The sequence below is a fragment of the Sceloporus occidentalis genome, unplaced genomic scaffold (genome assembly GCF_023333645.1).
Source record: "Sceloporus occidentalis isolate IW3139 unplaced genomic scaffold, rSceOcc1.0.p SCAF_6, whole genome shotgun sequence".
NCBI classification, from domain to species: domain Eukaryota; kingdom Metazoa; phylum Chordata; class Lepidosauria; order Squamata; family Phrynosomatidae; genus Sceloporus; species Sceloporus occidentalis.
Window position 1 is genome coordinate 50942422 of NW_028316986.1, and position 25658 is coordinate 50968079.

At 40.3% G+C, this 25658-nt stretch overlaps 1 protein-coding gene and 1 long non-coding RNA gene across 6 annotated transcripts in view; one reads left to right on the forward strand and one right to left on the reverse strand.

Moving 5' to 3' along the window:
* BTBD9 (BTB domain containing 9) overlaps positions 1 to 25658 on the forward strand; it is a 302994-nt gene that overhangs the window by 189798 nt on the left and 87538 nt on the right. For 4 of the 5 annotated variants that reach the window (XM_089529595.1, XM_089529597.1, XM_089529594.1 and 1 more), the window contains one exon: positions 1627 to 3195. The exons of the other annotated variant lie outside the window; for it this stretch is intronic. In XM_089529595.1, coding sequence (XP_089385721.1) covers positions 1627 to 1794 — 168 coding nt within the window. In that variant the 3' untranslated portion in view covers positions 1795 to 3195. Of the gene's footprint in view, positions 1 to 1626; positions 3196 to 25658 lie in introns of those variants that run through there. 5 annotated transcript variants of the gene reach the window in all.
* Positions 1 to 25658, reverse strand: part of LOC149310726 (uncharacterized) — a 79786-nt gene that overhangs the window by 32437 nt on the left and 21691 nt on the right. The window lies entirely within an intron of this gene.

Here is a 25658-nt window from a genome sequence, read left to right on the forward strand (position 1 = left end):
CATCCATTTTGTCCTTTCTCCAAGATGTTCTTGAATATTACTTTGACATGAACTTTAACATTAAAAGTGTGCCCTGAGCCCTCAATTAGTTTTGAAGTTTACTATTATTAAAACCATATAATATGTTTCTAGTAAATCTTTTGAAATTAAATAATTTATTTTATAATCTGTGATTATCTCTGTGATAATACTGTACATTCCTTACATTCTATTTTTTCTCACAAGAATTTTTTTAAGTTGTGTCTAGCTCAGTGATTCTCAAACAGTCGGATGGGACTCCGGGACTCCGGGGCGGGGGGGGGGGGGGGTTAAGAGTTACTCAAGGAGGGTGCAAGACTTGGAGGCCCTGATTCATCTCCTTCCAAACTTTTTTATGTGTCAAATTGGCACATACGTTGAGTTAAATATTGAATTTACTTAAATAAAACTGTTCTAATTTGAACAACGTTTTTTCCTTACAAAATGTTAAAATAGAAATATATATGAATGTGCAAGTGAAAATATGCACACTATGTAAACTTTGTATTCATATATGAGTAGGAGTATGTGCAATATCCACATATAGATTAAGGAGGGGGGACCCAAGGGTAAAAAGTTTGAGTACTAGTGATATAGATAGTTTGGAAGACCTGAGATGAAATATTTGAAATTAAATAATTTATTTTATAATCTGTGATAATCTCTGCGATAGTTGCCAATTCTGGATACTTTCCTTTAATTCAAAAATGGAAATTGTGTGGCTCTCCAGATGTTATCTCAAGGCAGTTCCTAGAATTTCTCTTAATTTACTAGGTTGGCCAGGACTACTGGGAACTGCGGACCACGTAACTTTTGGCGGATCACATAATTCCCACCCCTGGTCTAGATGGAGGCTGCGCAGGTTTTGACCCACCATGATGAGTGGAGCTATTTTAAAGGTTTTTATATAGTCTTTGAATAACTTTTAATGTTTAATGTTTTAATTTTGTAAACTGTTTAATTGCTTTAAAATAATTCTTAAAAGACATTAATAAAAGTATAAGAGTTGTTTTTAAAATGATTAAACAATTTATAAAATCAAACAAACATTAGAAATCATTAAAAGACTATTAAAAATCTTTAAAACAGGACTGCACAATATTACACCCCCACTCCAGTCAATTTCTGAGGTATATTGTATTGTTAAATTTGCTGTTAGTTATCTTGAGTCCCATTATTGAGAGAAAGGTGGGATATAAATGAATAAAATGGATGGATGGATGGATGGATAGACAGACAAAAATAATCTGGAAAGTTTTAATAGAAATATATCTTTTTGAAAAGTAAGTAGTCATGGGGCATGGTCTCACAGCACCATTACAGAAAAGGCCTTATCCTTGCTGCTTATCTACTGCCAAGGAAACTTGGAATAGAATCTCAGTGAAGGTAAGGCAGATTTTGAACATGAATTTGAATTTAGCTAGGAAGCAAAGTAATGATATGTGCAAATGTTCCAAATTATACTTGTACACACAATAGTAAGGGCTGTAGCCTTAAGTTGTAGGGCCTTTGTCACAAGCTTTTCTCTGTCTTCCATTTAAGACTACTTTTATTCCTAACCATGCTTGTCCTCCAGTTTTATTACTTGACATCTCTTGTTGTTTTCAGGTGTTCCATTGTGTCCATTTTGAGTGCCCAGCCCAAACTGCTGCCCACAAGGAAGACATTAGTGAAGACGATATAGGCACAGGTGGACAGCAAATGGCATCTCACTCCCTACGAGCTTCAAGTACCAGCTCTGTGCACTCCCTTCCAGGATCTACTTCACACCCATAACTTCACCAACCATACAAGAGAATGGACAGGAGCATTTGTAACCCTTGTGCCATGATAATATTGTTCACCATCTACTTGTGTAGGCAACTCTTCATTCTCTGTATGGACAAAAGGGACCATACCTGGCAACTTGAAATGTTCATATGGAAAAGACTGTCCAAAGACATAATGGGGCTGCTCCACTTTTTCCATTTTGATAAAATCAGGATGTTCTACTGGGAATGAAAGTAGGTTTTTGGTTTTCATCAAGTTTCTTATTTACACCCTACCTCTTTAACTGAACTAAATCAGGTAAAGTTGAAGGAAAAAGAAAAAGCCAAGCCAAATCGTAATATGAACATGCCACATGAACAGTACAAAAGAGTGATAATTACATGTGCCTGGAAAATTCTCCTGCTAGGAAAGAGTCTTCTTCGAGAATGTTTATGGAAAATAAGTTTATGGAAACCAATTTTAATTTATTCTTCATCCATCTTTATTTGTAAATTGTAAGCCATTTCAAAATGTATGTATATATTTATATATATATTTCCTTTAGCTGCTTTTTTTCTCCTTTTTATTTTTTTTGCTTTGGTTAGGTTGAAATACTTTCTTGTTTATTGTGTTATATCAGGTAGGTAGATCCACTTGATCTGCCTTACTTGTTTGATAAGGAAAATTTCTTAAGAAGACAATATATAAAATAATGCCGTTTAAGAAAATTGTATTAGAATTCTGAGTAATTGACATGATTAACAAAACTGTCACTTTTTACCCTTCTTCAAAACAGGTTGACAGATTCTTAAGTAGAGAAACAAATATTGATCTCATTAGACATTTTTAAAATGTGCTTTAGTCTCTATAACTATAGATGTCTAACTTTTATTTTTAATTGGAAAGCTTATATGGCTGACCAACATTTCACCTGCATTTGGTATGGATGGGAGCACAGTACTGGCAATGCATAATAAAGTATTTGTTTTTTTAAAAAATAGATTATAGTATTCCATTAGGGATTTAAAATAAACACTTCTAAGAAGCTTTTCACATAATCTCCATAAATACAAATTTGAGTTTTATAGTGAGATTTGGTTTTAAATGATTTACATCCTAGCAGTAACTCTCCTTTGTAACTTAATCAGATTATTGTGATTCTGTTCCCATGCACTATCCCCCAAATTCACTTGTTTTGCCTCCTTCTGCATTTGCCAGAGTAAAATAGTCTGTGCATTTATACATAGATACTGATGCCATTCTTCCATCTGATTAGGGAAAAACAAATATGTATCATGATTCATGAAGTATGTAATTTTGGAGAAAATTATTGTCAATTTGTGGTTATTGTGTTTTCTTTCTTCTTTCTAATTGTGTAAAATAGCTTGGTGCCAATTGTTTGTTTCAGCTATTGTGTCCTATAAATAACTGGTCAAAACTGTTGCACTGATTGAACTTACGTGCCTGCGTTCTACTGAATGTTGTTTAGAATATTAGGTGGGAAGAAATAGAATGCATTATGGATTGTGAGCATTAAAGGAAAGCCCCCACCCCACTCCCAATATGCTATAAACCAGGGGTAGGCAATCTTTTTGAGCCAGGGGCCGGGTTGCTGTCCCTCAGACAACTGGGGGGCCAAAAGCCAAAAAGATAAATAATTTTTTAAAAAAATAAATAAATATATAAATAAATAAACCAGGACAAATGTAGGACAAAATTTTCAAATGGAAGACACTTTTTTAAAAAAAATGGAGGACACGCGAAAAAAATTGCTGATTTTTTAAAAAATGTTAATATAAATGCATGTTTCTGAGGCTTCTATAGACAATTGCCCCCCAAAGGCCCCGGCGGCAATCGGCGGCAGGACCGGGCTGGGGCCGGTCCCAAGGCCTCGCCGGGCCGCATCCGGCCTGTGGGCCGCAGGTTGCCTACCCCTGCTATAAACTAACTCCTGTTCATCTTCAGTCTATCTCATGCTGGTGGTATTTCACCAGCCACTTGCAAGAAAATTGCAGTATAAAGCAGTAGAACAAACCAGCCTTTGTCGGGGGGAGGGAGGGATAAAGAAATAGAAATGAGAGAAACACCAGTTTTAAATATCACAAGCGAACATTGCAAAAAGAGAGCCTGCATGGAACTTACTATGCTCAAAAAGATTCCGCACAGAATGTTTTGTGAGTGAGTTCTGCCTGGAAGACCTGTAGGGTTTGAAAATACTATACTCAGAACCAGTGGTGACAGCCTGCAATTCTTTTGTCTTATGTCCCACAGATTTCCAAAATGGTGCTTCTAGTACTGCTATTGTCTCATAAGGAAGCTTGTTGGGCAGTGAAGTCATTTGTTAATGCACCAATAATTTATATAGGTGGAACCTCTAGGTATTATGGCTAGGAGATTATCATCTAATGCATCTTGGTCCTACATTTGGTTGCCAAACAGGAAAACTGAAGAATGACAGTCTGGGCGAAGGTATAAAGAGACATCCACCCAACCATTCCTTTTTATATCTTCTTTGAAGGTAATTGTAGCTGCAGGGTAGTTGAGCATAGCTTCTGTCCTTGTTTGTGCCTTTTTCTGCTTGGAAAATCTGGGTTACCAATAAGTCATTCTTGCTCTTTCTTTCCTAATAGAAGGATATATGATAGGAAACATGTAGGTGTAAAAAGAAGGCATACTCACCCCCCCCCCCCCAGATAACAGAGTGGCATTGCATTCATTTTACTTTTGAATGCCAAAGTGTTTTCAAAGCTGCAGTGAATAGACAGTCACAAAATCAACCTTTGTTTTAAAGCTACTGAATGGTGCTCTAATATTATTACTTTCAGTTTTGACCTTTGAGACTTCACTCCATTTAAAAAAAAACAACTCTGAGTAGCTAAAGAGCTTCAGTGAAATCTTTCAGGAGTAATAATAATGTTTAAGGAACAAAGCAAGAATTCTTTATCTTATAACATCTCTATCTTCCAGACAGTGGATTGGATCAAGGATCTGCCTTCAGTGTGTGAAAGGGTTATATTCATGGAAAGCACCTTTGCATGATTTTCAAGGATCCCCCTTCTGCCATCATAGCTCTTTCTATTGAGCAGGATCCCTGATCCTCTGTGTAATGCTTTTAAGGGCCTAGGAAGTGGGTACTGGGATGGAGAAATCTGCTTCCACCAGCTTAGTTGCATACACCTAAATCTGGTTCCAACTATGTAAATGCAGCTCTTTCCATTCCTATTCTCAAAAACATACCCCTTTAGTCTTTTCTTTCATAATTATTTACTTCATGAAACTTCTTATGAAAGGTGTTGGTGTCACATTTTCAAACGTTTGAGACACAACTCTACCACTTCTCATACTGGGCTGTTAATCTTTGTGAGATATTTCAAGAATACAATGACAGGTAAAGAAGTTTTACAGTTAAACTGACTCACCTTGTGAAGGCTTACAAGTACCTAAAAGATCCATTAATTTGCTCCTGTAGTCCACTGCCCTAAGCTTTCTCTTTGTTTAATGGCATAAGAAGTATAGAACCGATGTGTTGGTTATTACTCATAAATAATCAGCACATGGGTGTATTTCATCACTCACTGTATGTAAGCCCCACTGAAATGGATGTGGGGCTGTTCAGCACCATCATAGGTTTCTAATATTGCATAACAGTATGTGTTTTCAGTTTTGAATTTGACTGATGCATTTTTCTTTTTAGTTTGAAATTAGTGTTTTTTGCATCAGCCTGAACAAAGTGTAAAGTATATTACATTTATTGTTGTAAAGGGTGTTTTAAAACCATCTGTTCTTTGAGCTGCTTTTTAAACATCTCAGACTTTTAAAAAAGCAGTTTAGTAATTAGATGTGCGAACGTTTTCACAATAGGGTCCACATCGCTACTCTGGAGTCTTCTGGGTTCATGTGCAGTAATTAAGTTCAAACCTAGAAATGTAATGGGGAATGTGCAACAGAGTGTGATGGGCAGTTTGGAGTGATGTAAACTGTGTGTGCCCAGCTTAGAACTTCTTACATCAGCTTAGCAGATAGGTAGGTAGGAAGGTAGGTAGGTAGGTAGGTAGGTAGATGATAGAGAGAGAGAGAGAGAGAGAGAGAGAGAGAGAGAGAGATCTGGGAATGCTCCCTTCCTCCCAGACACAGAGATGTGCCCCAAATATACATGTGTAATCTGTTATATGTATAAGGATACATCATTGAATACCAAAGGCAGGATCATCCATGACATCATATTTCCAATTTTTATGTATGGTTGTGAAAGCTAGACAGTGAAGAAAGCTGACAGGAAGAGAACTTGTGTGAAATGTGCCGGAGGAGAGTTCTATCACTGACTGCCAAAAAGACAAAGGGATCTTAGAGCAAATTAACCTGTAGATATCCCTAGAAGCCAAAGTGACACTATTGTACTTTGTCTGTATCATGAGATAACATGACTCATTAGAAAAGAATAAATAATGCTTGGTGAAGTTGGAGGCAGTAGGAAAAGAGGAAGGCCCCATTATAGGTGGATAGTGAAAGCTGACTTGAAAACAAATCTATTATTTTGGATCTTCCATTGTTTTTCTGTTTAATAAATCTACTTTGGTGTAAGAATATTATTTTTTACACAAAGCATGTTCAGCAGTCATTCAAATAGAATGAATGTGTTAAATGCTATTTCAGAACAACAGGGTACTTATGAACCTCTGTGTATGTAAGACAGCCTAGTTGTCAGCACTGCCAAGTTCTTCAGAAATACAAATTTCATGTTCTTTGGTGATTTTGGATGGTGAACAATTTCATCACATTATACAGCTGCTAATGACTTTCTGAGGATTTCATTAATCTAGAGAGAAATCTTGACCTCGTTTATTTCATTGGGAAATCTGCAATTAATTGTGATGGGTCCAAAATTTCATGCACATTATAATTAGCAACTAACATGATTATCAATTCTGAAGCAAAACAGTTACAGAATTTTTACTTGTAATTCTCCTGATCATAATTTACTGGAGTACCCCTTTGCAATGTTTTTGGGAAGAAATTTCAAAGACATGTAAATGAGGTTTACAGTAATTTGATCTCAGGTTTTCCCTCCATAATTTCACCATGACCAAAGTTCTAAATAATAGCTACTGGCATCATATATTTATTTGGCTGTCTACTGTGATAGAATTTCGTTACGGGTTTGACTTGTACCCATAACTTCTTCTCAGTGCAAAGCTTACAGTATTACAAATAAGGCTGTATTTGTCATGTGTGAAATAGCACAAAATACAATTATTTACCTGACATAAGGTTTTCCAGAGGGCATATCAGAAGCAAGTATGATGTATGCTGTGAAATGCAATGTCTCAGGCATTGTAACTTCAAAGGAAGAATTTGACTTCTCTAAAAGAAGACTTTGGCTGTGATCCAAAAGGTGATACATGCACATGAGAAAGAACTGCATTCAGATCTGTAGTGTGTCATCTTGTTTTTAGTTCAACAGTTGCTTTTTCAACTGAATCTTGACTTTTCTCTTAAGCAGCAGGACCTTTTCTCTTGGGTAGCAGTAAGTGAATTTCTGACTCAGTTGGTTTTTCATAGTAATCATAAATCATACCAAAGGACATTGTACAAATCTGACTGTTGAATAAGAATTATGTGGCATCTTAGAGAATTAACCTTTTCCCCTTTAATTTTAAAATATTACAACAACCAACAATCTCTCTCTCCATGTACAGAGGGAGACAAGAAGACAGAGGGTGCTTGCCATTGATTATCAGAAGGAATGTAAACCAATTTTGTTGAATGTCTTGCAGGAAAGTTTCCACAGGATGGCTACAAATTTCATCCAATGGAAGTCCACTGATTCATCACTCATGATTAATTACTACTCATATTTTATTTCTCTAACATATGAATGGTGGTGAGGAATGACTGTAAAAGAAAATGTGCTTATAAAAGGTCTATCTTCACATTAATCATTATTACCCCACTGCATATCCAGAAATAGACACTCTTCCATTTTGTGTCTGTTTGGGAGTGTATTATTTATAGCTATCAGATCATCCAGTTGTGTCCATTACTGAAGAGTTCTGAGGGCAATAGTTCAGATTACATCAGATGAAATACTACAGATGGTGATTGAAAGTGATGCTGTTAGGGGAGAAGGGAGGGCTCTTCCAGGTTTGGTTTGTTGGAGTAAAGAGGCAGATGCATTGTTCAGTGGTCTCTTGCGCTATAGGAACACCACTTCCAACCTCAGTCCTTGAGCTACCAAGTGATCATATACTTTTCATGGAAGTAAAGTAGAATTCATTTTACTGGCTTATTTGGTCAATAGAGACAAGTAACACAATTTACATTTAAGTCACTGCCTACCTTTCACCAGAGTGGTAGCTTTAAGATGGTTTAATTTGTTTATATAATTGTTCTCTTTTTATTTCCACAGAGGGAGTAAGGTGTTTGTGAGATTTTTTGTGTCAGAAAATTTGACTAGACTTGGGTATGTCTCAACACTGACTTGCTGGGGAAAGGTAGCAGAGTGTCTTGGGCTGATTGTGCTTATTAATAACAGGAAGAATTTTTTTAAAGTAAATGGAAATGCAGGCTTATAGAATAGTAAGTCTGGAGTCTCCAAAGAAGAAAGTAGATTTAAATGTTGACAAGATGGCTCCTGATGTTCTTATGTTTCATAATCTATAATTCTGGCAAAACGTCTATCCAAATGACAGGCTGAAAGAGCCTGTATGTTGAAGGGATTCCCAGGAGAGGGCAGTGTGGTTCTGTCTACTCTGCTCACAGGAATGCACTGCAGACCCACTGCCTGCAAGGCCCTCAGCAGAAGCCAGACAATCCAGTTTCAGCAGCACAAGATAGGTTTTCCCTTTATTGTAATGTTGTCTTCAATGGATGTCACTATGTGTAATGCCTCTCCCCCAAATAAGTTAATGACTATCACTTCTATTGGACAAATTGAAAGTCCCTTGTGAGTCCAATTTTTGTGGAGGGCAGCTTGTTTAACTCACCAAGAATCAAGTCTGTACTTGTGTATGTATTCCTGTTTTGGATTCTGTTCCTTTGTCACTCTAAAGAGATAAAAAAATTAAAATCTGTTGTTTTATTCAGTCACACCTGGGGACATCCTAGATAATGTCACATTTGGATTCTAATGTGTTTGAGCCCTAATGTTTCTTGGATTCTTCCAAATAGCAGCTTTCTCTTTTGTCCTACTTGGCATGGTGATCTTTATAATTTAGATTTGAAAACCACACCATGCTGTTTTACAGGTCACAAATTAGTTATGAATGCTTGTCCATCTCACCATTAATTTATGGATCTGAATAATCTACACTATACTATAAAAAGGACAGAAATGAAAGTGTGCTGTGCGCCCTAGAGAATAACATTAGCATAATGTTCCTTGACTCCCAGAGCACTCTCTTATCAGTCTGTCCGCACACCTAACTGCTTCTCATTTTCTGTTTCCACACTTGCTGCTCACATTCTTGTCCTCCTTCCCTCCACCTGCTCTACCTTCAGCTTTTGATCACATTTTCTATTTGCTTTTCTGAGAGATGATAACATTATGGAAATTTGACTCTCCAGCTGTCTGTCCTACACCTGAGTGTAGTGTATGCATCTTTTGCCTCCTAATTAAAAGAAAAACTTCTTCCAGAGGTACTCAAAACTAAAATTTTTTAACTGAATCTTTGCTCACTGTCATCAGTTGAACTCATGCCAGCCTTCCAATTACATCCTGCCCTGTGCTATTTATTTCTCCCTGATACAAATCTGTAGAAGAAGGACTTGTACAGGATCACAACCTTTGTGGGCACTAGGTATACTTGCACCAATGGTATCTTTTCTCCCAGTGTTATATGGTATATAACATAACATCTCTGTATACCATGACAAGTTTCTGAACACTGCCTCATTATAAAACATGTGGGGACAGGGGATCCAGGTTTGGCCAATGTTGAAACTATAAAAGAATTGGCTAAATTTAGATTCACTTGAACACTGTCATATATACTAGACAGCAATCTCAGTTTTCCAGATTCTAGCCCTTCCATAGCAATAACAGCATCATCTATGCCTGGGAGCTCCTGTTTCATCTCTTTTGCCTTTTTGTTTTGCCTGATGTGTGTGTATGTCTGTATGTATTTGTGTCCATGTCCATGTGTGTGTTGGCTTTTTGCTTTCTGATATGGGTGATACAGGTAGGTGTTTTGGCACCTCTCCTCCCCAACAATCTGACATCTTTGAAAGGAATATTTCAAAGTATGTGATTTGGCATTTGGGGATCAAACCCCATCTCTGCCTAATATTCAGTATCTTGGGTGAATTATTTGCCTCTGAGTTTCCTTTGTTTCCTTAATGTAAAAAGAATAAAAATTTATGACTTGCCTCTCAGAAGTATCTCTACCTTATGTTTAAGTTCTTGGGATATTATTTTTTTTCTTAAGCTTTACCTTCTGGAAAATGGCCATTCTTCTTCATGGTTTCTGACTCACATAAATGGAGTCATCTTTGTTTATTTTCTGTATTTTCTTTGGTTAGTTTTTCATGGTTCACTTTGGTAGTTCTTTCTTTTTGCTCACTTGCAGGTTTATGACTTCCACGGGCCTCTTCAAGAGATTCCTTTGCTGTAGTAGAAAATTCTCCAATCCAACAGGCACTCTCTCCTTGGGAGAGTCTCACATATTAGACTGTTGCTGCAACTGCTGAGCCTTCGTCCTTCAAACCAGGAGGAGTGTAATGACTGGGCCCTCCAGTCATTTGAGGACTTCTCCTGAACCACAAAGGGTTAATCTGGGGGGAGGCACATGACATCACACCTTATGACTTAAGGCCTTGGGCTTTGGAAGGCTTTGTGGCAATGTCTCTGAGCTTGCTGCCCAGAATAAGTCCCTAAATATAAGACTTCAATGGGCATTTGCTCCAATAAAAGAACATCAAATCCAGTCTGTAGAGTGAAATGAAGGTGTAAGGTTAGGACCTAGATTGTATTAATGGAACACCCACTAAAAAGGCAGAGGAAGCTGAGCAGAGTTGAAAAACATGGCTGATGAGCCCACCCTGGAGTAATCAATGTGCAATTAACACTGTCATCTTTGATCTTGGTAATCACATGAGTAGAAATTGGGGAAAGGCACATTTGAGTGCTCATGCACATTGTGTTGAATGGCAAATAAGTTTAAAGATGTTGAATACAATGTGACAGTTGCTCCCATCAAGACCCTGCTTGTGTGACAACGTCCCAACCCTGCTAAGGGTACCCAGTTGTTATCCTGGCTGAGTAAGTGAATTATCACTGGTGTAATGTGGCAAGCCAAACATCTATCCCTTAGATTTAAATTAAGAAATAGAGGTTCAGACTGCATGTCTCCCTGCCTGTTGTCAAATTCTCTGGCCATATTGTCAGAGATTATCTGCTCCATCGAGTTCCTGAGGACAGTCTCAAATACACAAAAGTGTCCTGATAGCTAACATGAGCTCCAACAGATTTATGTGAAGATCACATTTGTGTGGGAGCCACCTGCCCTTAACAATGTATGGGCATGTTTGAGCTTCCCATCTCCATCCATCATAGGCCTGGGTGGCCTAAAGCACATCAAGGGAAAGAGTGGATTTGTTCATCCACAAATCCAAGGAGGACTGAGACTGAGCTGGAGAGATGGGTGGTTTTTGGAGCAAACATAGATCTGAGCCAGTTTTGAAATGGTCTCATCCAAAACCAGGCCAAAGACATTACAAAAGTGGTGGGTGCCATCAAACCAAGGAGGACTTGAATCTGTTCTGTGTGGACATTCTATGCTCAGGATCCAGGCATGGTGGATGAGATTGCTGGTCCTGTCCTCCAGAAGGAAGGGTTGCAAAACCCTCAAATCCAAAATACCAGAGGCTGGACTTTTGATAATTCACCACCAAGCCAAGATGATCCAGAAGAGACAGGGCTGCATGGATATGATGATATAGATCTCTCACAGACTCCACTACTCATCTATATAGGAAAATAGCATCCCCTTTTATAAAGCCATGCTACTGCTACTTCTCTAACTGAGAATTAGATCCAGTAGCTGAGCTAGTGACTATCTCCACCACAATGAATGTTAATTTTTAGTGGATGATGGTGGATTCTAGTGTCTATCAGTTCCCATGTAGTCCATAATTTTAATATAACTTCTGCCTCACAGTCTTTATTCTAAACCAATTTCCCTTGATTATTTTAGTTCTGTACCTTTTAGCAGCTGGCCTAAATAGTCTAAAGGTATCAGATCCTATCTGATCTTGGAAGCGAAGCAGCAGCATCCTTAGTATTTAGATCTAAAGTCACCTCTCTGTATCCATGGATTCAAATCCACAAATTCAGCTATCCACAGCTTGAAAATACTCCCCCCCCCCCCAATATTTTTTTTTTCAAAATACAAACCTTGATTTGGACATTTTATGAAAGGGACACCATGTTACTGTGTCATTGTATATCTTGTGATTTGACCATCTACAGATTTTGGTATCCATGGGGGGTCCTGGAATCAACCCCCAGTGGACACCAAGGGCCCATTCTACCCGGTACTGTAGGCTGTATTTCAGAGGAAGGAACTGGCAAAACTACCTTGCCTAAGAAAACTATGAAATTCATGGGGTAACCATAAGTTGACAGGTAACTTGAAGGTACATGTGTACACACACACACACACACACACACACCTTTTCAGATTTACCTGAGACACACATGCACCATATTCTCCAATGGTCCCAATTTGGCAGGGATGACCCAAGTTAATTCTGTTGTATGTTCTTAGCAGCTTTTAAAATGTCCCAGTTTCTCTCTCCTCTTTCCCTTTCCTCTTTCCCCTTTGTAGTTGGCTTACTTCAATTGCAATTTGCCCTTCTCAGTAGGCTCTTGTAAATTTTATCTTGTTTCAGGCTTTCTTATGTTTAGTACATAAATTCCAGGGTTTTTCTGTTTAAAAAGGCAGTTTAGTGTGTTCTTCCTCATTAATAACATGTCCTCCTTTATTGCCCAACCACACCTTTTTGACTACACTCTGACGTTGCTTAGCCACATGTGCCCCAGTTATCATCTGTGAAATGTCGGAGGGTATAACATGCACACATTTTCATACCAACTTTCCTTTTAAATGATTGGAACATGTTTGAACTGCATTCATCCAAGTCTTTAGAATACAACTCACAGTCAGATCCAGTGCTCCACACAGCTGTCCAAAGATCTTCACCAGTGGTTCTCATTTTTGACCTGTAAGAGATATGTTCTGCCTTTCCCCATTCCTCTCAAATGGCAGGTCAGGCTACAAGGCAGTGACTTCATGCATTAGCTTTGCTTCTTATTTCCCCCTTGTATCACAGTGCAGTGATCTGTTCTACTTATATTGCTTCTCAACTACCTCAGATCACACTGTGAACATAAATGGACTGAAGCAAAAAGACTTGGATGAAGAAAGAGACCTTTGTTATTGTTTAGGCACAAGTTGTGCTTAACTGGCATGCTGTAACATGGGGTGTAGCAATAGGGGAGGGCAGAAAGAGCTCCCTCAATTTCATTGTGTCCCTGTCAAGGAAATTTTCCTTGACTCTCCAAATTTCTAGCATTTCAGTAAGTTGAGCCTTTAGAAATACATGTTAGATACCCAAAGAAAAGAGGCAGGAAAAGTGACCAAGGGATTACAAACATAACAAATGTAAGAATTCTAGGGATTTATGACTATCAGTGTCTTATTTCATGCAACATTAGAAATTTGGGGACTGAAGTAAAACATTTCACTTAGGGACAGAATTCTCATTGGTGGGTCAATGTCTTCACTTCGCCAGTTACACCGCTGCCAACATGGATGATTTTAGTAAACTGGCTTTAGAGATAATGAGAATGGGTTGGAATGGATGTGGCTGTGGACTCAGCTGATCATAATCCACCATTATAGTGGTGTTTTTTCCACTGGAATTTAGAGAACAGACCTTTGGGCCCTTCAGTATTACTGATATTTACTGTTTTGAGTCCTCATATCAAATGGTGGCATTTTTAAATGGGAAAAACATTTTACAGGTAGATACGTTACTCCTCAATGCCTGGTTATTTAAAGGAACTGTATACTATGACATAACTATCATATAAAAATAATTCTCCCTACAGAATGGGTGGGGAAGCTTTGGCTATCCACGTGTTCTTGGTTGCAAATCCCAGAGTTCCTTACTATTGGCTATACAGGCTGGGGTTTCTGGGAATTGAAGTCCAAAACATCAGGAGGGTTAACAATTCCTAAAGTATACTCTGATTAAACTGATTTGTCCTGTAGCATTACTTGCATAGCTAGCCATTTATACTAGAGAGGTTTTAGCTGTAACTCCTTCAGTTCTCCTTTTGGCTGTAGATGTGCAACTCAGTCATCCTTTTTTTTTTTTTACTCTGTTTTTAGAAACTATATATCAGTTTAAATGAGTAGACATATCTATTTTAGTCCGGCTGCTCTGAAAATTCTTCACTAGCAGATTTCACTGTTCTGAGCAATTGATTATATTGTATTTGCTATGAACATTTAGGAAGTGGCAGGCTTCCGCAACTTTCATCCTTAAAATTGTCTCCCATATTGCATGTCTGACTTCCTAAATACCCTAAATGCATTAGATCCCATCTGATCTTGGAAACCAAGCAGGGTCAGCTGTGGTTAGTATTTGGATGGGAGACTGCCAAAATAGTCCCAGGAATTGTAGACTATATTTCAGAGCAAGCAACTAGCAAAACTACTTCTGAGTATTCCTTGCCATAAAAGCGCTATGAAATTTATGGGGTGGTCATATGTTGATAGGTGATTTGAAGGCACATATATGCTTACATCTTCAGAGCTTCAGCTCAGGCACAAGACCATGTAAACATGCTACCAGATCCTAGTTTCTCATAAAATACATGAAGTATCAGAGTAACAGGATCTAGAAATGGGAATTATCATTCTCAGTTTCCTTTCTTTACTTTTTTTTAGCATTTAGAAAAGAATCCTCTAAGCCATGGAGTAACTTCTAGAAGAAGCATTGCCTCTTTATTGAATTTTAATCCTGCCTTTCCTCTTAAAAAATATTGCTCTCATGGTGGCTAAAAACAGCACTAAAAACAAATTAACAAATCACAGTCATTGAACAATCAACATCTTTACAAGAAAGTGTGATATATATAATTTTTGCAATTTTTGGTTACTATTTTTCTGTGCAGTACGATATTTAATGTATGGTGAGGTGAGTGATCTATTCACCAGAGCTATTTGTTTTGCTTAATTTATATCCTGGGGTTTTTTTTTTGGGGGGGGGGGGGGAATTCTCACCTTCATATAAATGAAGTCGCTGTGGTTTTAAGAATCAAACTGGTCTTCTGTGCTGAGCTCTTCTCAACTTGGTCTTTTGTATTCGAGCTCTTCTTGACCTGTCTCCCTGTGTGTCCTTTAAAATCTAGTGTTCACAAACAGTGCCATATGTTGCAATTTGGAAGGGCAGAGCTTCAGATACAAGTCAAGGCCTTTGTTCTTGTATAGAATTTTAATTACAGTTATCAGAAGGTGGAAAACATGGGAGCTTGCGTTGCACCTTTTGGTCCCTGAAGCCTCTTTAGAATGGTAAATGTGTAGTTGAGGGGGGGAAAGGGAGGGGGAGAGACCTTTGTGTACCAGCAGTACGATAGCTCTTCAGGGGAAATGTGTGGGGCTAATTGTTGAAAAAGCAGGAACATTTTTAGAAGCACTGCTGGCTAGCTACAGTGTTTTCTTCATTATGGTGTTCTGTCTTGATTTGAATCAAGAGAAAAGAGGGGTTTATGTATAGCTAGTTAGGACAGAGCCCTCCTCAAAGCAGGGTCCTCATGACTACATAAATTAGAAGTGATAGACAATTTGAGAAGGGCTTATTAACTCCTTGCTTGTCACCCTGCTTAATCTAAATGAATATAAGTCTCTAGGACCTGATGAACTACATCCAAGAGTATTAAAAGAAATGGCAAATGTAATATCGGAGCCATTGGCAATAATCTTTGAGAACTTTTGGAGAACAGGAGAAGTTCCAGCAGAATGGAGGAGGGCAAACGTTGTCCCCATCTTCAAAAAAAAAGGGGGGGGGGAGAGGATCCCAACAATTATCATCTAGTTAGTCTGACATCTATATCGGGAAAGATTCTGGAGCAGATCATTAAACAGAAAGTGTGTGAACATCCAGAAGGCAATTCCATAATCCCAAAAAGTCAGCATGGGTTTCAGAGAAACAAGTCATGCCAGACAAAGCCATTGTGGGATAATTGTGAGAGGAGTGTTACACATGTAGGCTAAATGTGATGATGGCGATTCGTAGGCTTTACTTGGTTTAGTTAGTTACATGCAACCTGGATTGTCTTTCTTTTTTTCCTGGCCAGGCTACATATCACTAAAAAACAGCAACAATGTGACTACAATATGAGAGTCACCTATGCAGTTTCTCACAAATCATATGTAACAATTTTTTCACATTCTTACTTGAGCTCTGTCTTGACTTAAAGCAATGGTCTTCTAGAGAAAGGTGTGGGAAATAGTAAGAAGGCCTAGAGAGGTATGGTGTTTAGAAGGCTTTGAATCAGATTAAAACCTTGTGATTAAATGATACTTGCTCTCACAAGATGCTTCCCCCTCACAGAGGAGTTAGGCAGCAACAGAGTCTGAAGAAGCAACATGTCCAAGCAATTCTGGGATGAGATGTCAGCATTGTATTCTAACACAAAGTGCTCTTTCGTTTCTTGATTGTAATTCTAAAGGGCAAAACAATCTATTTTAAGCAGTGGCTCTTGGAATCTGAGAATACCATTAAACCTGTCCTTTGAATCCTGTTTAGAAAGGTTAAAGGGAATAGAGTTACTCAGAAGCACAATGTGAAGCAAAATCTACTCAAACGTTTGAGATAAAGGGAGCTTTGAATTCATACTGTGGTTCACTCTACCTTGTGAGATATAGCTATAACCTACTAGAAAGAGATGGTTCCTGACCAGAGAGAGTGATCTTACTGATAGGGCTTAGGACAAGGAGTCCTTGAAAGACCTCCTCCCGTATGAACATGCCTTTGTGTTGTAGTCCTCAGCAGAGGCTCTTCTCTTGGTCCTATTAACAGCTGATGCGGATTCGGTGGGAAAGTGATGGATGGCCTTCTCAGAGGTTGCACACAGACTCCTGCCACTGTGGATTCAATTACATCCTTCATTGATGACTTTTTGCCAACCGGCAAATGTCATTCTACATAACCAGGTGTTCAGCTTAATGGCTAATTTGTTCTATTATAAATTGCATATTTAATTCATTGGTGATGCTAACTAACACTTTTCTCTGTTCTTATATGAGTTAATTGTAGATTTTGCCATTTTGTATTCTTTGTGGATTAGTTACCACATGTTATGGCTATTGTTTAGTCACCTAAAGCATTTTAATGTAATGTGAAGATATACTTTGAACAAACAATGTACATGTTGGCTCATACACAGTAATATCAGAGAAATAGAGGCTACCTTACCTAAAGAAAGTGATTCCAGTGTAAACCCCAAGCCCCAGAAATAGAATCCACGTTTGGCAATAATTAGTGGCATTTGAATCACTGGAATAAAATTGCTGGGAACATGCAAACAACACTAAAGGGTATGCTAGATGTGACGTTTCCAGTTATTTTTGTTTAGGTTAAAAGTTGCTTAAAAACAAATCATGCCAAACTAATTCTTTTTTTGATAGAGTTAGAAGGTTGGTAGATAAGAAGAGTGCTGTGGATGTAGTGTATCTTGATGTAGTGTAGGTCTTCTGACAAGTTCCCTTATGATATACTTGCTGGCATGCTGGTGAACTGTGGAACAGACAGATCTACTATTAGATAGATTTGTAATTGGCTGACTGACTCAACCCAGACAGTGTTCACCAATGATTCCTCTTCATCCTGGAGAGAAATTACTAGTGGCATGCACTGGGATTCTGTCCTGTCCTTGGAGATTATCACACGAGATAAAGGATGGAAGGCTCCCATCCTTACCCTGTCCTTATGGTACAATCACGCAGATTTCCAGACAACGTCTGTCATTATCCTGTCCTGAAAGCATCTTTATCGCATGATTTTGATAAGATTTTCAGACGCTGTTGTGCTTTTCCCACCCTTCTCCCGTCATTGAAGTGGCATGGCCCTGTCATTGTGTATTAACGGAAATTCCTGTTAATACAATGATGGGTGCCACTGATGGGAGAAAGACGGGATAATGTAGATGCAATAAGAATGACTTCAGGATGGGGTGAAAATGGGAGCGATCCCTCCTTACCCCATGTGATGATCTCCCTTGTCTTGAGGGACAGAGATACATTGTAAAACTTCATTGTAGCTCCCTATCGTCTTGGTAATTAACATCAATGATTTTGGGGTATGTTCATAAATTCCAATCCATTAGCAGAGGTATGAACAGAGACAATGGGTTCCTGGCACACTATATGTATTATTATTATTATTATTATTATTATTATTATTATTATTATTTATACCCCCTCTTCAGAAATGCTCTCAGAGTGGCTTACAAATTGGTAACTAAACAATTGCCTGCCCTCAGGCTTAAAACCTAAAGACACAACACACATATGTCCTCACAACCAGGCTTATAAAAAATAATTCTTCTCACCAAAGCTTCTGACTCCAGGGGAAAAGAGTACTCTTCTTTGGAGACCTCTAAACAGAGGTGTATCGGGGCAGGATTACTCAGTGCATTAGCTGCAGTTCAAACCAGCTTTCCCGTTTAGTGGCCACTTTTAACCAAACAAAAAGATCTAGTTCATTTTTAAGCTATTTTGTCTGGAGCTACAGCCAGTAGTTCCAGCCAGCTAGCCAGGCTGCTGTACTGCAATTTCCCCCTTCAGCTCTTCTTAGTATAAAGGGATACATGGAGGAAAGTACTTCCACTGCTAGATTCCTCCCACTGTTAGGTCAGTGTGTAGTAGATAGCAGTCTTATCTATTTGTGCTAAACAGTCTTCCTCAGAGGCTCGACTCCAGTTGTTTAATTCAACAACCAGAGATAGGGCTTTCAGGTAATGATGCCCTGGTTCTGCAACAGCCATGTGATCTTTTTGGCACCAGGTGGAGACCTTGTTCACCCAGGCTTTTTTATTGATCCATGTAGTAGTCTGGGCTTCTCTTTTTAAAAAAAAAAAAAAGGGGGGGGGGGAGGTGGTTAAAAAATTCTGGGATTGCTATAAATTCTGTTCCTTATATTTGATTATTTTGATTTTATGCTCATTTTATCCTCCCCTAGTCTCCTCCTGCTTTCCAGCCAGCATGGAAAGGGCATGGGGGGTACAGTGGCTCTATGGTAAGTCCAGGGTGGGAGCTTTGGTTGGTATGGATGGAGGAAAGGAATATCAAACTCTGCCTCAACTAAAAAAAAAGGCAGACACAGTCATAAAGTTGATGTACACCTGCATATGCCACTAAAAGAACGCCAGCCAGAGCCTATCAGGGCCTCGTAAATTGCTTCACGTGGAATCTACACAGAGTGGGGGTTGGTGTGTGTACATTGCTATTAATATAGAAAATGAAACAATTGCCCAGGGCAAGGTTGAAGCTCTCAAATGGCAGCTTCATAAGTCCATTCAGTTTAATGAGGCATTAAACTATCATTGCATCAGTGGGACAAATTAACATAATTGATGTCAGCATTGGAGTCTGAAGAATGGCTTGTTACCAAGCCATTTAATAATCTAAACATATCAGATGTCTCTGTCTCCATAATTGGTGGGCAGGGGGCAGAGAACACCAGGCTGTCCCCTTTTGTGGAACTATTTCTTTCCACTCTTTGCAGCTGGAAGAAGGCTCAAACTCTCATGCCATTGCAAATCATATGCTAGGTGAATGTTGAGACACAAAGATGCATTGCCAATTAGGGAAAGGGAATGACCTAGCTTCTTTACATGTACTCCCTTCCTCAAGGAGACAGTACCAAGACATGTCCTTGCGGGTGCCTTCTCCTTTCCAGATTTCAGTGCCTTGTGGACAGGACTTCCATCACTCCTCTTCAGGTGACAATTCTGCAGCCTAATAGATCTCACTAATGGCAGCTGTAGCCTGACAGACATCTATTAATGTAAAAGAAACAGTTAGGCCTGAGCAATTATTTTAAAAGTTTCCTAGCTCTGTTCTGTGTAGGTGAAACACTTGCAAGCTCAGGATGAACCTTGACAGAGATGGTCAGGTTTGAATTAAACTGCAATAGCTCCAGGATTTGGGGTTTTTTTTCTGGAGGGGAGAGGGTTTGTGAGCACATTCCTAAGTCCTTAGCCTGCATAAAGGAAAGGGGGTAGGGTGCTTGTGTATGGTCATCACCACTCACACACAAGCAGATATAAAAGCTATAAGGTGCTATAAAAGTACAGACGCATCAACCACTCACACACAAGCAGATATAAAAGCTATAAGGTGCTATAAAAGTACAGACACATCAACCATCTGAGAAAAGCAGAGAGGCTTATTCTGTTAGCACCACCATCTTCTTGCTAGACCTGTATAATGCAAGGATTTGGACATATGTAATCTGTGCTGTGCTGTGTGGCCTTGTCAGAGTATAGTGTGAATTTTCTGCACATGGTGGCCAAGAAATGTACCTTTCCCATTCACATTGTTTTTGCAGCAGGTGTGACGGTTGGCAACAACCAAATATTGTACCAAAGATAGGCAATGTTTTTGCCCCAAACAGCACATAAGGTGATAGCCAGGAGGTGCATGCCTCTTTCCTAACTGAATGGAACTGGGAACAGTGTCTAGAATCCACTTGGCGACTAGGGCAACCAGGGATTAGGCTAGTAACTATTTTGTTGGTATTGTGCAAGGAGGTATGTGATACCTCACTGTGCAACAGTTTCCCTCACGCTGCACATTGACCGACAGGTGGCCTTGGGTACAACTCTAGGGTCCCAACACATGTGGCCACTGATGTACCTGGGAGAGCTGTAGCACACTGTCACCAGGAGCCCTGGTGGCGCAGTGGCTAAATGCCTGTACTGCAGCCACTCACTCAAACCCATAAGGTTGCGAGTGCAATACCACTGAAAGGGCTCAAGCTTGATGCATGCTTGCATCCTTCCAAGGAGGACGCTAAAATGAGCACCCAGATTGTTGGGGGCAATTAGCTTACAGTTGTAAACCACTTAGACATTGTTAATTCAGTATGAAGTGGTATATAAATGAGGCTGTTTGTTTGTTTGTTTTGACAGGACCTCCTGTGTGCGTTCCCTGCAAACTATGCCTCCACCTTCCAACTCCCTTCCCCAATTCATCTTCGCACAATTCTCCTGACATGCTTTGACTGTTGGAAGGCCAGCAGCAGGTTAGACACATACCCAGGCCATATGGAAAACTTCCTGTGGAAAGCTGCTCATCTCTGTATTCTGCCAATGATGGCAAAGAGCTTGAAAGAAACACTCTGTCATGCGGTTTATGATCTCTGTCCCATGGTTTACATGATCTAAAATGATCTGTATTCTAGGCCTGTAATGGTGTCTTATTAAACCAAATCTGTACATAATGTGTAGCAATGGTATTGAGTCTAGAATTAAACTTCTCACCCTATACTTTGACCAGATAGATCATGTTGGCTAGGCTCCCTTGAACCATCTTTTGCTGAAGTGATTTGGGAATTAAGGTGTAGCTTGTGGAGCTGAACTTTTCCTCCAAAGGTTTCAAATTGTAATTCTTGCTAACTTTAGCCCAAATCCTCTGGGAGTACACTAGGATTGCTCCCTTGTGCTGTGCCGCGGTGGCACTATCACACTTGGAGTTCCTGTTCACACTTGCAGAACTTTGCAATTTATCAGCTTCCAGTAGAAACTCTGTTTTTTCCAAGCCAGGGTGTTTAGTCTTAATAAGCAACTCCAGTTGCTCATGGCTTTTTTTTTTTTTTTTAGGAATTTCTAATTTCTAGCCATTATAAAAGGCCCTGCAGAGTTATCTAGTTTCTAAAGGAAGATATATCCTTTTATCCCCTTTGCTTTTCCTCTCATCCTTCAAACTCCCTATGTTCTGTTCCACAGACATATTACTTGAGAGCAACACTGATGATGAGGAGGCCCTTTGTGTGATGGATTCTTGTTTTTATCATAAAAGCTCTAAAAACAGAGCATTTTAGTTCACTTAATCATTTTGACAGATGACAATACTAAGTACCATTCCCAGACAGATGACACTCGACGGCTGACAATACTAATCCTACAGCAGCTTCTCAGGGGAGATACTTATTGTAAAAATTGACATCTATTGCACCCGGATGCTCATAACCCATTTAGCAATGCTGTGATGCACAGCATCACTCTTGACTCAAGGTTTCTGGATTTTCTGAGGTTGGGCTTTTCCAAAACTGGCAGATTCTTTGTGTCAGCCATTTCTCTGAAATGCTGTTGAAATAGTGATGTATTGGGAAAGCACAGATGTTTGCTTAATGGTTATTTCCCCAGGGACTTTGGTTAAAGTCACTGGCAGGAGAGAATTAAATGTGTGTGTGAGTAAGGGAAAGCGCACAGAATGTTAGCCATACATTTTCTTTGTGCAAGCATATCAAAGAATAGGAAAGGACAACAACTTACCAAAGTGGCTGTGAAATGAATGGCACTGAGCTTTTGACCTAGTGGGAAAGATTGCACAGATGGGTGACAGGCCTATCATATCTCTAGCAGTGATTAGGGTCTGATCTTTCAGGGGGCAAATACCAAAAGGAAAAAAAAGTACAAAATGCCAATAAATCACAGACTTAGTGTCCCAGTTAGGAACATGAAAAATCCCAGCAGAATTGCTTGCTCTCAAATAGTCAGGTTGTTGAGAAATCATAAAGCGCCATAAGATTTCTCACTCTGAGCAAGAGAGCAAAACAAGGGGTGCTTTCCTCTTGCTCTTCTTCGCCTTTGGTTAAGGTTTCTTCAATTTCTACCAGAATGGTTGAGGCACAGTTTCAGGAGACATAGATATCTCACATAGCTACATCTTCCAATACTATCACCTTAAGCCTACCTTGTAAGCTGAGCAGCCCCCCACAATACAGCAATTTCTAGAGAGTGGAGGGGCCAGCAGGAATATGTCCTGCAATTTTCCTTTAGACAGGTGCTAACAAGAACTCCTGGGGGTCCCTGAGACATCCCTGCAGATGATATCCTTGAAGCACCTCTAGCTAAAGGAAAATAGTTGAACATATCACTGGTCCCCCCCCCCCCCACTCTCCATCTGCCCAGAAATGCCCAGGTGTGTGTGTGTGGGGTGGAGGGGGGACTACATAGCTTACAAGGTGAGGGTTTTTTTTAATCAAGTAGGTTTTTTAACCTACCTAAGTGATGACCAAAAAAAGTGAATTGCAATGTTGTAAGTCAGGCTTACGACATGATAACAGGGTACCAGCCTGATGTCTTTTCCTTTTGTGAAACAAAGTGTGTGCTTGCACATATAAGAGTGCATGCACACACAGAGAGCTAGAGTGCGGTCATTGATCAACATGACACAAACACCTTTATCAATAACTTGGATGAAGGAATGGAGCATCTTATCAAATTTGCATGTGACACCATATTCAGAGGCTAATACCCCAGCGGACAGGATCAAAATTCAAAATGATCTCAATAGATTAGAAAGCTGGGCCAAAATTGACAAAATAAAGTTCCAAAGGGAGAAGTGTAAGGTACTTAGGTGGAAAAAATGAAATGCACAGATATAGGATGGGGGACATCTGACTTGACAACAGTACATGTGAAAGGGATCTAAAAGTCCTAGTAGACCACAAATGGAATATGAGTCAACAGTGTGATGCAGCAGCTAAAAAAATCAATTGTAATTCTAGACTGCATCGATGGAAGTATGGTGTCTACTTGGCTGTTGGTAGGGGCCAAAATTAAAACAGGCTAAATAATAATAATAATAATAATAATTTTATTTATATACCGCCCTTCCATAGATCAGGGCAGTGAACAACATGATAAAAACAGTACATACATTATACATATTAAAAACAACTTAAAAACCCCGGTCAGCCATCCATCTTGCCAACAACATAGGGAGGGAGGCCATCTAGGACTTCACTCGGGGAATGCAGTTCGAAATAGAAGGGTTTTTAAGTCCCTTCTAAACTGAGCCAAGGAGGTGGCCGAGCGGAGCTCTGTGGGCAGCGTGTTCCAAAGGGTTGGGGCAACGATGGAGTACGTCCTCCTCGTTGTAGAGGAGAGTTTGGCCCCTGGAACCCTAAGTAATTGCTGCCCAGAAGTTCTGAGGGTGCGGGGCAGAATGTATGGGGAGAGGCGGTCCTTCAGGTATCCTGGGCCCAAGCCATGTAGGGCTTTATAGGTAATCACCAACACCTTGTACTGTGCCCAGAAGCGAATAGGCAGCCAGTGCAGATCTTTGAGCACAGGTGTAATATGGCTGGTCCTGGAAGTACCAGTGACCAGCCTGGCCGCCATATTCTGCACCAGCTGTAGCTTCCGGGTATGATACAAGGGTTGCCCCATGTAGAGCGCATTGCAGAAGTCCAATCTAGAGGTTACCAGAGCGTGTACCACCATTTCAAGGTCCCTCTGGGCCAGGTATGGGCGTAGCTGGCGAATGAGCCGAAGCTGATAACAGGTGTTCTTGACCGTCGCATTCACCTGAGGTGTAAGGTGAAGCGACGAATCAAGAAGCACCCCCAGACTGCGCACGGAGTCCTTCACAGGAAGCGTGATCCCGTTCAGGACAGGTGGAACCACCGCAATTCCTGGACCAGGGGAACCTATCACGAGTACCTCCGTTTTCTCTGGATTCAGACTGAGTCGGTTTTTCCTCATCCAGCCCATTACTGACTCCAGGCATGCCACGAGAGGAGAGACGCCATCCTCAGTCACTGCATCAGTCGGAGACATAGAGAAGACTATTTGGGTGTCATCAGCATACTGATAACCCCGCGCCCTATGTCTCCGGATGATCTCTCCCAGCGGTTTCATGTAAATGTTAAATAGCATGGGAGACAAAATGGCTCCTTGAGGGACCCCAGTTGTGAGGGCCCTCTTATTGGAGCACACGTCTCCCAGCTGCACCATCTGGAACCTCCCAGAGAGGTAGGACCGGAACCACTGGAGCGCAGTGCCCCCGATTCCCACCTCAGCCAGGCGCTCCAGAAGGATACCATGGTCTATGGTATCGAAAGCCGCTGAGATGTCCAAGAGCACCAACAGGGACACGCTTCCCCTGTCGATGCCCAGACGGAGATCATCGACCAAGGCGACCATGGCCGTCTCAACCCCGTAACCCGCCCGAAAGCCAGTTTGAAATGGGTCCAGATAATCCGTTTCATCCAAGACCGACTGAAGCTGGATTGCAACCGCTCTCTCGATCACCTTCCCCAGAAATGGCAGCAGCGAGACTGGCCGATAATTATTGTATACCAGGGGGTCGAGGGAGGGCTTTTTTAATAAAGGTTTTACAATGGCCAATTTTAAATCAGATGGAAATTGCCCTTCCCTCAAGGATGTATTAATAATCCGGCGTAACAGTAAAGTTACTGCCGGTCCCCCCTGCGCCGCTAACCACGAGGGACAAGGGTCGAGAGAGAAGGTTGTCTTCCGAACACTTCCGAGGATCTTGTCCACATCATCGGTACTTACCAACTCAAACTGATCCAGTTTAATAGAGTCCACGGAGGCTCTGGATGCCTCTAACCTAGGTTCTGCTCCAATGCCGGCGTTAAGACCTTCGCTTAACCGAGAGGTTTTATCCGCGAAGAAGTTGTTAAATTGGTCACAGCAGGCCTTAGAAGGTTCAAGGATCTGGTTCGGGGCGGGAGGGAGCTGAGTTAGCTCCCTGACCACCCTGAACAACTCTGCTGGACGCGACTCCGCGGACGCGACACGAGCACCATAGAACGAGTTCTTAGCTGCTCGTATCGCCTCTCCGTAG